A 14,301-nucleotide genomic window follows, 5' to 3' on the forward strand; every position below is an offset into this window, starting at 1 on the left:
ATCACGTGCTCACTCACTCGTTCAGGTTTATTACGTGATACTAAAGTGTGTCGTCTTGTATGTGCAGGTGAGGCAGAGGATCTGAACTCAAGGCTTCATGCTAGTAAACAGCGAGTATCTGAACTGGAAAGAACATTATCTACAGTCTCTACACAACAGAAACTCTTTGAGAAGGTACCTCATCCACATCCTCAATCCACATCCCACATCCTCGATCTACATCCCACATCCTCGATCCACATCCTCGATCCACATCCCTCATCCCTCATCCTCGATCCACATCCCTCATCCCACATCCTCGATCCCCATCCCGCATCCCACATCCTCGATCCACATCCTCGATCCACATCCTCGATCCACATCCCACATCCTCGATCCACATCCTCGACCCACATCCCGCATCCTCAATCCACATCCTCGACCCACATCCCGCATCCTCGACCCACATCCCGCATCCTCGACCCACATCCCACGTCCTCGATCCACATCCCACGTCCTCGATCCACATCCCGCATCCTCGACCCACATCCTCGATCCACATCCCGCATCCTCGATCCGCATCCTCGATCCACATCCCACATGCCACATCCTCGATCCACGTCCCGCATCCTCGATCCACATCCCACATCCTCGATCCACATCCCACATCCTCGATCCACATCCCACATCCTCGATACACATCCCTCATCCCACATCCTCGATCCATATCCCACATCCCACATCCTCGATCCACATCCCACGTCCCTCGTCCTCGATCCACATCCCACATCCTCGATCCACGTCCCAGATCCACATCCCACATCCTCGATCCACATCCCACGTCCCTCATCCTCGATCCACATCCCGCATCCTCGATCCACATCCTCGATCCACATCCCACATCCTCGACCCACATCCCACATCCTCGATCCACATCCTCGATCCGCGTCCCGCATCCTCGATCCGCGTCCCGCATCCTCGATCCGCGTCCCGCATCCTCGATCCACGTCCCGCATCCTCGATCCACATCCCTCATCCTCGATCCACATCCCACATCCCTCATCCTCGATCCACATCCCACATCCCTCATCCTCGATCCACATCCCTCATCCTCGATCCACATCCTCGACCCACATCCTCGACCCACGTCCCGCATCCTCGACCCACGTCCCGCATCCTCGACCCACGTCCCGCATCCTCGATCCACGTCCCGCATCCTCGATCCACGTCCCGCATCCTCGATCCACGTCCCGCATCCTCGATCCACATCCTCGATCCACGTCCCACATCCTCGATCCACGTCCCATAACCTCGACCCGCGTCCTCGACCCACGTCCCGCATCCTCGACCCACGTCCCGCATCCTCGACCCACGTCCCGCATCCTCGATCCACATCCCACATTCTCGATCCACATCCTCGATCCACATCCCGCATCCTCGATCCACATCCCGCATCCTCGATCCACATCCCACATCCCTCATCCTCGATCCACATCCCACATCCCTCATCCTCGATCCACATCCCACATCCCTCATCCTCGATCCACATCCTCGACCCACATCCTCGGCCCACGTCCCGCATCCTCGACCCACGTCCCGCATCCTCGATCCACGTCCCGCATTCTCGATCCACGTCCCGCATCCTCGATCCACGTCCCGCATCCTCGATCCACGTCCCGCATCCTCGATCCACATCCTCGATCCACATCCCACATCCTCGACCCACGTCCCATAACCTCGACCCACGTCCCGCATCCTCGACCCACGTCCCGCATCCTCGACCCACGTCCCGCATCCTCGACCCACGTCCCGCATCCTCGATCCACATCCCACATTCTCGATCCACATCCTCGATCCACATCCCGCATCCTCGATCCACATCCTCGATCCACATCCCGCATCCTCGATCCACATCCCGCATCCTCGATCCACGTCCCTCATCCTCGATCCACATCCCACATCCCTCATCCTCGACCCACATCCTCGACCCACATCCTCGACCCACATCCCACAACCTCGACCCACGTCCCGCATCCTCGATCCACGTCCCGCATCCTCGATCCACGTCCCGCATCCTCGATCCACATCCCGCATCCTCGATCCACATCCTCGATCCACGTCCCACATCCTCGATCCACATCCCATAACCTCGACCCGCATCCTCGACCCACGTCCCGCATCCTCGACCCACGTCCCGCATTCTCGATCCACATCCTCGATCCACATCCCGCATCCTCGATCCACATCCTCGATCCACGTCCCACATCCTCGATCCACATCCCACATCCCTCATCCCACATCCTCGATCCACATCCCACGTCCCTCATCCTCGATCCACATCCCACGTCCCTCATCCTCGATCCACATCCCACGTCCCACATCCTCGATCCACATCCCTCATCCCACATCCTCGATCCATATCCCACGTCCCTCATCCCACATCCTCGATCCACATCCCACGTCCCACATCCTCGATCCACGTCCCACATCCTCGATCCACATCCCACATCCCTCATCCCACATCCTCGATCCACATCCCACGTCCCTCATCCCACATCCTCGATCCACATCCCACGTCCCTCATCCTCGATCCACATCCCACGTCCCACATCCTCGATCCACATCCCTCATCCCACATCCTCGATCCATATCCCACGTCCCTCATCCCACATCCTCGATCCACATCCCACATCCCACATCCTCGATCCACATCCCGCATCCCACGTCCCACATCCCGCTTCCAAAGCGACTCACTTTTTGGTTAAAAATGTCCCGTTTGTCTTTTCTCTACAGCATAATAAAGAACTTGAAAAGGAGAGAGACAGTTTACGATTAGAAGTCCTCAGATTTAAGTAAGTGTGTTTGGTTTTGTCGTCATCCATGTGCTGTTTTTTGCTTTGGCAGCTGATGCACATTGTCTCTGTTTGTCAGGAATGTGAGTGAAGATTTGAGGCAGCAGAACTCTGAACTCTCTGAGCAGCTCAAGATGAGAGTAAACGAGAACAACGGCATGAAACTGGAAGTGGATGAACTGCGAAAGCGTCTGGAGATGGCCGACGTCATGCTGCAACAGGTCAGAACACAATATCCACGCTCGGTGTACACATCATTTAAAAACAGCCCGTTTACTCTTTAACCTGAACCGTCCGTCTCTCTCTCTCTCTCTCTGTGAATGTGTGTGTGTAGTTCTCCAGTCAGTCCGGTCCTCAGTCAGAACACCAGCAGGTTCAGCTTCTCCTGGAAGAGAAAAGCCAGATAGAGACTCGCACCGCTCAGGTGTGTGTGACGGGGCTTTGAACATTATCGCGTGAATGGCGGGAATCAGAGATTAACTAATTCGGTCTGTTTATGTGTGTGTGTGCAGCTGATGGAGTCAGTCGCTCAGCTGCAGGGAGAGAGAGATCGGTACGCTGGACAGATACAAGAGGAAGGACGAGTGTGGAAAGACAAGACTGAACAACTGCTGTCACAGGTACACACACACACACACACACACACACATCCTCTCGTACCCTTGAATGTATTGACATGTCTGAGTGTGTGTTGTGCAGGTGCGTGTGATGTCAGAGGAGAGGGACAGCAGTGCAGCTCAGATTCAAGAGCTGCAGGATAAGATCACAGAAATGGAGAACGCTGCAGGTATGAAACACATGCACACACACACACACACACACACACACACACACACACCTGTACAGGTAGATGTTAACTTCAACTGGGCATTACAATCAGACAACGCTTCATGAAAATTCACACTGTAGAAAACTTTTTTTTTTCATTTGGATGCATCACATTATTTTTTTTGTTGTATATATTTTTCAGGCTATTGACGATATACAAATATATCTCGATGATTGTGTGTTTGCTCTGAAATGGCTCAAAAGTGATTTTGTAAAAAAAGAAAATCCGAGGAACCATCACTATCATTATGAGGACTCTCATCATTTTTATACTGTATGAATTATATCCAGTCGATCCACTAACCCTCACAAAACACATTCAGCATTTTCACATTTTTACATTTTTACATTTTCAATAAAACGTTGTTTAGTATATTTTTTTTAAGTGATTTGAATTGTGGGGACACTAGATAAACCTCATAAACCACATTTATAGCATAATACCCTTGAAATGACCAGTTTGTAACCTAAAACAAATTTCTTCGTAAGCCAGACACACACACACACACACACACACACACACACACACACACACACATGCACACAACTACACTTACACCCACACACATTCACACACATACCCCTATGCTCACACACTCACACACATACACCTATGCTCACACACACACACACACCTCACACACACACACACTCTCACACATATGCACACACACTTACACATATGCACACGTACACACACGTATGCACACTTACACATATGCGCACACTCACACACACATACACCTACACACACCTACACACACATATACTCACACACCTACACACACACATATACAGGAATGGTGGTGGTGTAGTTGTCTAAGCACATAACTGGTATTCCGGTAATCAGAAGGTTGCTGGTTCGAACCCCACAGTCACCACCATTGTGTCCTTGAGTAAGACACTTAACTCCAGGTTGCTCCGGGGGGATTGTCCCTGTAATAAGTGCTCTGTATAATACATTGGTAATCAGGAGGTTGCTGGTTCGATCCCCACAGTCACCACCATTGTGTCCTTGAGTAAGACACTTAACTCCAGGTTGCTCCGGGGGGATTGTCCCTGTAATAAGTGCACTGTAAGTCGCTTTGGATAAAAGCACACTCGCACACACACACACATACACACACACACACACCTACATATGCACGCACATATACACACACGCACATGTACACACACACGCACCTACACATACACACTCACACACACACACACACACACACCAGAGTTTCCGCTAGAAAAAAATGGTGCCGGTCAAAGTGAACGGCAGAGGTTTCGTTTTACGGACATTTTGATGATATGCCGGTCAAATATATCGCCTCTTAATTAGTCAAGTTGAGGAAAACTGGAGGCAGTCTATGTAACTTAAAAAATGACATAATCAGGCCGTATAGAATGCAACATATTATTATTAGCTTAACTTTCAAATAGACGAAAAAAAAACATGAACGTTCGATTGAAATCAAGCTGAGCGCTCGTGTCCGCTGCTATCAGTTGCATGGACGACGCGCTGCGCGAGTTGCGCAATCTTCACTAGGACGCGCGTTTCAATCTATCGCTAGTGGAGACTCTCTATTAATTCCGTGAAATCACAAAATAAAATGCACACAAACGTGTCCCTGCTTGATATAGACTGTAACCATGCACTGATGAACATAGGCTATTCAGTTTTGATGATAGAGAAAAAAACTGCACGAATGCGCGGATTAGAAGCACTGATCTATCTATAATGAGATGTTCCTGATTCACCATCGTCTGGCCTCTGAAAAAGCTTTTAAAGCTAGTCTGCCTGGGCCTGGCCATATTTGAAACGCCTCACTCAATCGTTCGTTGTTTAGGTATATGTTGCAGCCGTTTTAGGCGTGCGCTTTATTTGAAATGCAGCATGCGATGTTGTTTCATAACTTTCAAACGATAGAGCCTGTTCCTTTATAACATAGCAAAAGATCGGTGTATTTTTGCTTTATACATTTTAGGCTTATTCTCAAATTCAGATTGTGTTAGGGGGACGGGATTATTAGGCAATTTTAATCTGACAATTTGACCGGAGAGATTTAATTTTGTCGGACATTTTATTTTTTTACCGGCCAATGTCCGGTAATTACCGGACAACGGAAACCCTGACACACACACCTACACACACACATATATATACACACTCACACACCTACACACACTCACACACATATACACACACATACACTCACACACACATTGATCTTGTTACAGCAGGAGTGTATTAGTGGTTCTCTGCAGTCATCTCCTGGTTATTTTTGTCATGACATCATTTTCAAGTCACGTAATTGTTCTTTTTTATTTTGTACACCAGATGGCAGCAATCTTCCCCAATTCATGACACATTCTCATATTTTCTTCATGTTTCATATGCAAATGAATGGTTTTATTGAGAAATGTAAAGATATATAAGATTTAAAAAGCATAAAAATGTTCCCGATAATGCCCAACTTTAGTGTTGTTACTTTATTGTTACAATTCTTTGATAAAAAGAATAAAAATGACAAATTTTTTGTCTTTGGTCAAGTTTGAGTACATGTGTCTCTCGCCCACAGCTGTGATGGGTAAAGAGCAGGAAGCTCAGTCAGTGTCACAGATCTCAGGTCAGTCAGAAACTGAACTGGCACTTCAGGAAACCATCAACAGCCTTCAACAGGAGAGAGACGCTCTCAGTCTACAGTACCAAGCACAGGTGACCTTCACACCTATACAGATGCGAGACAAGGATGATTATGTGTCGTGGTGAATATATTGTACATTTGCAATCTGAGATGCCCCACCAGACACTCACAAGCGGTGTCGTGTGTGCTGCAGGTGCGAGACAACGAGCAGCTGAGTCGACTGGTTCAGGAACAGGAGATGAGGCTGGAGGAACTGGAGAGACTAGCTGAGCGCGCGTCTGAAGACACTCAAGATCGACTGCGCATTCTGGAGGACGTACAGAGCGATAAAGCAACGATCAGCCGCGCGCTCGCGCAAAACAGAGAACTCAAAGATCAGCTGGCCGAGTTTCAGAACGGCTTTGTTAAGCTGGTGAGTGCCAGTCAAACGTTACAAACATCTCCGTCTGATCTGATTGGCTCGGAGTCATCGTCTGCTCTCTCTTTCAGACCAATGAAAACATGGAGCTGACCAGCGCTCTTCAATCGGAGCAGCACGTCAAGAAGGAGATTGCTCGTAAAATTGGTCAACTGCAGGAAGATCTGCACAATGCCAAAGAACAAGTTAGTGTCTGTCTGCACTGGTCTCAGAACAGTTATAGGAGAGATATAGGATGCTCCCTTGCTCCCTATTTAGTGAATGACTTAACCTCCAGTGTGCTGTCTGTCTGCACTGGTCTCAGAACAGTTATAGGAGAGATATAGGATGCTCCCTTGCTCCCCATTTAGCGAATGACTTAACTGCATAGGAGCTACAGGATGCTTCCTTGCTCCCTATTTAGTGCTTGACTTAACCTCCAGTTACCGCGGAGACATGGCGTGTGTGGAGGCTTCACGCTATTCTCCGCGGCATCCACACACAACTCGCCACACGCCCCACCGAGAGTGACATCCACATTATAGCGACCATGAGGAGGTTACCCCATGTGACTCTACCCTCCCTAGCAACCGGGCCAATTTGGTTGCTTAGGAGACCTGATCACTTAGCACGCCGATCTAGCGAACTGCAGGTGTGGTAGCCAGTGTCGTTACCACCCTGACCCCCAAAAAAATTTACATTAAAATGGAGTGAAATGTCTCACAGATGTGTTAGAGTTGAAAGTTATTTAAAATAACATGTTTTTCTACTTTTGAGGAAATATGTGCCAGTGTACACGTATGTGGACATCATGTTTATCAGCGCGCTGATGCGTGAAACATGAACAGATTTTATAAAACGGCATATCAAATGAAACTAGAGACTCTCCTCTTTACAACCAAACAGGTTACAATGAAACAACTTAAAGAGATTTCTTACCAGAGGCACTTTTGTTGGTTCTGCGCCCGTAGAAGCGCTTCTAGGAAATCAACGCCACGTTGTTGTGTCACATGACTCGGTGCGGCAGTCAATTACCCCTTAAAATGACATTCTAGTGTCTCGTGAACAGAATTCAGTCCTCTGTTATACATTTAAATGATGTGTTGCATATAGTGAAGCCAAAATACAACGTCCACGCACGTGTACACGCGGTCGCATGAGGTTAATAGAATTCCGTGCTGGAAATGACGCTGATGGAAATGACATTTTTTACCTTTTTAAATAAAATCGCAGAATCTTCTGTCTTGCTAAAGAATGATCTCATAGCTAACATTCGATGAATACACACAAATAAATCATGTTCATGCTTGATAATATTAAGCAAAGTCTTTACACCGATTATACTTAATAAGCCGACAACACGTGAGGTCATGTAAACGCAATAAACTGCATTACATTTGAAACTTGAGTGATATTTTTCATGCAACCATTGTTTATTTTTCTTTCACTCACCCGATTGGCTGTCTTTTATCCAATCAGCTGCTGGAGAAGTCGCAGGAAGTGACATCAGTGCAGGAGCAGAGAGATCAGTATCTGGCTCATCTGCAGCAGTACACCGCTGGATATCAGCAGCTCGTGTCTGAACGAGAGCATGTGCACATGCAGTTCCTGCAGCAGGTGCAGCTGATGGACCGACTACAGCACGAAGAGGTGCAGGGCAAAGTTCAGCTGGAGCAGAGTCACCTGCAGCTGCAGCAGGCGCAGGTAACCCCCTGGAGTCCACTTATAATTAGGGATCCTCCGATCAATCAGACAACTGTTCAGCCTCGATCGGTGGTCTCATAATTGTTCACATAAACCGGAAAGCATATGTACTGTATATATGAGGTGGTCTGTATTATCGTCCACGGCGGCCTCTTTCCACCTACAAAGACGATAAATAGACAACACGTCTTATATTCAAGTCAAGTCAAGTCAAGTGGTCTTTATTGTCGTTTCAACCATATACAGTTAGTACAGTACACAGCAAAACGAGACAACCGGCCCGGTTGCTAGGGAGGGTAGAGTCACATGAGGTAACCAAATTGGCCCGGTTGCTAGGGAGGGTAGAGTGACATGGGGTAACCAGATTGGCCCGGTTGCTAGGGAGGGTAGAATCACACTGGGTAACCAAATTGGCCTGGTTGCTTGGGAGGGTAGAGTCACATGGGGTAACCAAATTGGCCCGGTTGCTAGGGAGGGTAGAGTCACATGGGGTACACAAATTGGGCCGGTTGCTAGGGAGGGTAGAGTCACACGGGGTAACCAAATTGGCCCGGTTGCTTGGGAGGGTAGAGTCACACGAGGTAACCAAATTAGCCCGGTTGCTTGGGAGGGTAGAGTCACACGGGGTAACCAAATTGGCCCATTTGCTAGGGAGGGTAGAGTCACATGGGGTAACCAAATTGGCCCGGTTGCTTGGGAGGGTAGAGTCACATGGGGTACCCAAATTGGGCCGGTTGCTAGGGAGGGGTAGAGTCACATGGGGTAACCAAATTAGCCCGGTTGCTTGGGAGGGTAGAGTCACATGGGGTATGCAAATTGGGCCGGTTGCTAGGGAGGGTAGTCACACATGGGGTAACCAAATTAGCCCGGTTGCTAGGGAGGGTAGAGTCATATGGGGTAACCAAATTGGCCCGGTTACTAGGGAGGGTAGAGTCACATGGGGTAACCAAATTGGCCCGGTTGCTAGGGAGGGTAGAGTCACATGGGGTAAACAAATTGGCCCGGTTGCTAGGGAGGGTAGAGTCACATGGGGTAACCAAATTGGCCCGGTTGCTAGGGAGGGTAGAGTCACATGGGGTAACCAAATTGGCCCGGTTGCTAGGGAGGGTAGAGTCACATGGGATAACCAAATTGGCCCGGTTGCTAGGGAGGGTAGAGTCACATGGGGTAACCAAATTGGCCCGGTTGCTAGGGAGGGTAGAGTCACATGGGGTAACCAAATTGGCCCGGTTGCTAGGGAGGGTAGAGTCACATGGGGTAACCAAATTGGCCCGGTTGCTAGGGAGGGTATAGTCACATGGGGTAACCTCCTCGTGGTGGTGATTAATGGTTCTCCCAATGGGGCGTGTGGTGAGTTGTGTGTGGATCGTGGAGAGTAGCATGAGCCTCCACATGCTGCGAGTCTCCGCGGTGTCATGTACAACGAGTCACATGATCAGATGCGCCGATTGACGGTCTCAGATGCGGAGGCGACTGAGTCTTGTCCTCCACCACCCGGATTGAGGCGAGTAACCGCGCCACCACGAGGATCTAGTAAGTAGTGGGAATTGGGCGTTCCAAAATTGGGATAAAAAAAAAAAATTAAAACATGTATTATTCAGAATACAGTAGCTAATACCATTCATTAGTATTTCAGGAGCTCAAGTTATGTATATTTATTTATATGTTTGAGACATAAATGTTCTCATACATTTTATTCATAAAAATTCGAAATATTAGATTCAAATAAACATTTTTGTCCATTTTTAACAGGATAAATGTTAAAGGATATTTTTCGTTAAAAGTCTAAAACTATAACTAAAACAAAAAACTGGGAAAAAATTTACGCAGTTCACAACTTGCTATAAATGGGGGGATTGTCCCTGTAATAAGTGCACTGGAAGTCGCTTTTGGTAAAAGCGTCTGCCAAATGCATAAATGTAATGCCGTATTACACGCTTTCCAGTCCTCTGACTGCGCTTCTGCTTCCTGTAGGAGAGGTTGAATGAGCTGGCCAGAGACAATGAAGAGTTGAAGACTGAAGTGCAGGAACTGTTGAACAGCTCCATGCTGAATCCCTCACTCCGAGATCAGGGTGAGTCCCACAGTAAACTCATGTGAGCCGCCGGATGAGAAAGATAGTTCTGTAGTAACTCTATTGACGATTACCCATCTGGCTTTTCAAGGTGATGGGTTGGAAAGCCAGTCACTCCCAGAGAGCTTCCAGAAATCCCAGATAGTCATTCCAGAGGACTTTGAAAGCAGGGAAGAGATGGTGAGTTGAGCCGAATAAACCTTTATATGCAACAGTGCAAATATGCAAACTTGATGATATTGCTCCACATTTGAAACAACTTTTCTGCTGGTGTCAAGGTCTTGTTGGTGGGGAAAGTATTCTCAACAACGATATCAAAGCCCACTTTTCACAATGATTTAATGTGAACGGTTTGTGCAGGAGGAGTTTGTGCATTCTGCTCTGACACGTCTAGAGGAAGAGCGAGATGAGATGAGCCAGCGGTTTGAAGAAGAGAGAAGACTTCATCAAGCTGTGCGGCAACAGATGACCGCCATGAGCCGAGAGCAGCAGCAGCATCATCATCATCACAGTACACCTGCAGAGACAGGTGTGGCTAAATCACTCACACTATTGTTCATCCTTTCACACACTTTTCTGCAAATAAGTCACTTAACCCTTTAAGCCCTTTAATATTTTTCTTATTTGTCATTATATATCTCTGTGTGTAAATAAGGTGGGTCCGAAAAACTGCCTCTGTTTTGTTCCCAAGCATGTCAACTGTAGCTGAGTTTACTTTTGTGTCGATGCGACCAAGCGGATCAAAAGTTACAACATTACAAGAAGTATTTATCCTTGTGTCCAAAAACGTCTCCAAATAATTTAATGATAACAATTGTACATAGGAACTATGTAAAGGGATTAAAGGGAAAGGAGGCGGCGAGAACCAGCTTGACGATATAAATAATAGTTTAATATAAAACTGATCCAAAAAGACAAACATACACAGGTGCTATGAGATCTCATTCAGTTTCATTCTGTGCCATTTGAGGCATCATTGAGTCGGTGTCATGTATTTGGCGCCATCTCCTGGTGGCCATGTGTTATTAGAATGAATGATCCTCTCTGCCCATATTTGGATGACTTCCACCTTTGGTTGCAGCGATCTGAATCCTAATACGATTAGTTTAGCGTTCCATGAATGCTGAACGGCGTACTACATCATTTCCGATGAAGTCCTCTGACCCAGGAAAGCCAACTTGTTTTTAGCCAGGTAGCACATTATGTGCCGTGGGCACATTGTGCTTCATGTGGGTTATCTAATGATCTACGCATCCGATTACGTTGTAAGTGGGCTCGTTGGAAATATAATCACCTTCTCTAATAATTGTTTGTGATACTTTATGACCAGTTTATTTTTCGTGAAGTTATAAGTGAAAACGCAGCGTATAAGCAACACTAGCATAATTGTCAAAGACATATATTTAGCTGTTACTCGCTATATTTGTGTCTGTGAGTAAAACAAATAGTCTGGTTGTATTTTACTCTATAAGAGCTTTCCAACAACATATGACACATGACTATTTGATCAGTTTGATGTTTTTACTGGTTACAATAATATGTTAATGTGTACAGTGCAATTTTAATAAATTATTAAAACACTTTTTTTTAGAACACTTCTGATTCATCTGTAAACTTCAAAGCACTTGTTCAGTTTTGGTCATCATGCCTGTGGACTGTGTTTGTTTGTAGGATGCTCTGATGGTGTTCCAGTGGAAGTTCATGAGGCTCTGCGTTTTGCTATGGAGAAGCTCCAGGAGCGTTTCACAACTGTCATGCAGGAGAAGGTGGATCTGAAGGAGAGGCTGGAGGAGCTTGAGCATCGCTGTATCCAGCTTTCCGGAGAAACGGACACTATCGGTGAGACACTCACGAACATATCTGACACATTAAACGCACGTCACACGTGTGTCAGAATGCATACAACTGTAGAGTGTTGCTTTTTTGTACTTTTAGGGGTCATTTCATTGGCTTTTTAGCATTTATTTTCCCCCAGAGGTTCATTTATAATGTTAGTCAAGTTTTCCCGTATCAATTCTTTAAGTGCTTTTGAGGATTAGTTATTTGGAAATATGAAATTAAATTTTTATTGCATTTACATCAGCATTTGGTTGCCAAATGATGAGTTCATTTCAGATTTCGATAGAGCAGATTTAACTAGGGCTGTGTATCAAAAATGTTCGATATATTATTCCTAAACTATACTTTTTTCAATACCAATTTTATGAAATCAGTTTGAACAAGATTACAAACATTACACATTACCTCAAAAAAACTTTACAGACTCAAAGCTCTCCTGAGCCAACAAAGGACCAAAATGTTTCCAACACAATAAATCAGTGCAAATAGTTTTAATAAAGTTCAATAACATTGTTCACAACATTAATGTGAAGAGGAAAAAAAAAACCCCTAAATTGTTAATTCAGCCAACCCTAAGGTGAAGTACGGTTCAACAAGATAACTAGTTTAATGCGAGTTAACCTTGATCAGTTACTGTCAATCTTAAAGCATTTTTAGCATCGGCTTTAGCTAGCTAACAAAAGCCGTTCATCCAAACAATATCTAACGTTACATAGTTCTCAGTTTATAGGACTATAGTCACCACGCACAGAAACGTTAATAAAGCATGTACTGCTACAAGTTAGCCGATTTTGTTTGTTGGTTTGTTTGCTAAAAGTTAACCTTATCTGTCGGAGTCCCAGTCATGGCGCCGCTGCATTCATCAGTAGTTTTTTGAGGAGGACTCGTGTGGTGGGCATGTTGAAGGAGGCTCTGTAGCAGGAGGACGCTGAGAGGATGACTGCACCGGCTCGGTCTTGCAGTCGAAGACGGAGCAATTTTCTGCTCTTAAGTTTATACTGTGTACTGTCAAGTGCTTCATCAGATTTGTGTTGCCGGTCTTGGCAGCAATTATCTTGTCGCAAATATTGCATTGCGCGCTGTTGGCATCGAGCTTGGTGAAATGTAGCCACACTTTTGATCTTTTCCACATCTATCACATGTATGGGGTTTGAGACTCATACACACTACACGAGGACTTGGAGCGCATTGGAAATTGGGCATTCCAAATTGGGTGAAAAAAAAAATAAATACAAACATTTTAAACAAACAAAAAAGGTGACAACGTATTTCTGTCATTTATTTATTATTTTATCAAATTCCACCGCTTACAACAAAACAGTGAGACACACTGACGGTCAATAAATGACAAGATGATATCTAATGAAACCACATATGAACGCTCACAACCCGACTGTCGCCAATGACGACTAGAGTCGCAATAAATAATATTTGGTCGCATATGCGACCGTTTTGGAGCCCTGAAACCACCTGCCTAATATTGTGTAGGTCCCCCTTGTACTGCAAAATCAGCACGAACAATCATCCATGTGATTTATCTAATCAGCCAGTCATGTGATTGCAGTGCAGTGCATACAATCATGCAGATATGGGTCAGGAGCTTCAGTTAATGTTCAGATCAACCATCAGAATGGGGAAAACAAATGTGATCTTAGTGATTTGGAGCATGGCATGATTGTTGGTGTCAAACGGGCTGGTTTGAGTATTTCTGGGATTTTCACACACAACAGTTTCTACAATTTACTCCGAATTGTGCCAAAAAACATCCAGTGAGCGACAGTTCTGCTGATGGAAACACTTGTTAGACTGGTTTGAACTGATAAAGTCTACGGTAACTCTGATAACTGCTCTGTACGATTGTGCTGAGAAGAATATAATCTCTGAATGCTATTTGACAGATGAAACATAAATCCAGTAAATACACGATTACATGCCTTGTCAATGTTTTTAACTATAGGCTTTTTTATTCAGATGCTTTTTTAAATGTTTATT

General features: G+C 45.9%; 1 protein-coding gene across 5 annotated transcripts in view; it reads left to right on the forward strand.

Annotated features, from left to right (window-relative positions):
- Nucleotides 1–14,301, forward strand: part of LOC127625380 (golgin subfamily A member 2-like) — a 37,400-nt gene that overhangs the window by 20,619 nt on the left and 2,480 nt on the right. For all 5 annotated transcript variants that reach the window (XM_052100664.1, XM_052100645.1, XM_052100655.1 and 2 more), the window contains 14 exons: nt 68–174; nt 2,773–2,831; nt 2,911–3,052; nt 3,166–3,255; nt 3,344–3,451; nt 3,531–3,618; nt 6,230–6,366; nt 6,489–6,707; nt 6,785–6,898; nt 8,172–8,396; nt 10,371–10,470; nt 10,562–10,650; nt 10,831–10,999; nt 12,142–12,309. In XM_052100664.1, the coding sequence (XP_051956624.1) occupies nt 68–174; nt 2,773–2,831; nt 2,911–3,052; nt 3,166–3,255; nt 3,344–3,451; nt 3,531–3,618; nt 6,230–6,366; nt 6,489–6,707; nt 6,785–6,898; nt 8,172–8,396; nt 10,371–10,470; nt 10,562–10,650; nt 10,831–10,999; nt 12,142–12,309 (1,815 nt within the window). The remainder of the gene's footprint in view (nt 1–67; nt 175–2,772; nt 2,832–2,910; nt 3,053–3,165; nt 3,256–3,343; nt 3,452–3,530; nt 3,619–6,229; nt 6,367–6,488; nt 6,708–6,784; nt 6,899–8,171; nt 8,397–10,370; nt 10,471–10,561; nt 10,651–10,830; nt 11,000–12,141; nt 12,310–14,301) is intronic.

Source organism: Xyrauchen texanus, chromosome 3 (genome assembly GCF_025860055.1).
Source record: "Xyrauchen texanus isolate HMW12.3.18 chromosome 3, RBS_HiC_50CHRs, whole genome shotgun sequence".
Taxonomy (NCBI): Eukaryota; Metazoa; Chordata; class Actinopteri; order Cypriniformes; family Catostomidae; genus Xyrauchen; species Xyrauchen texanus.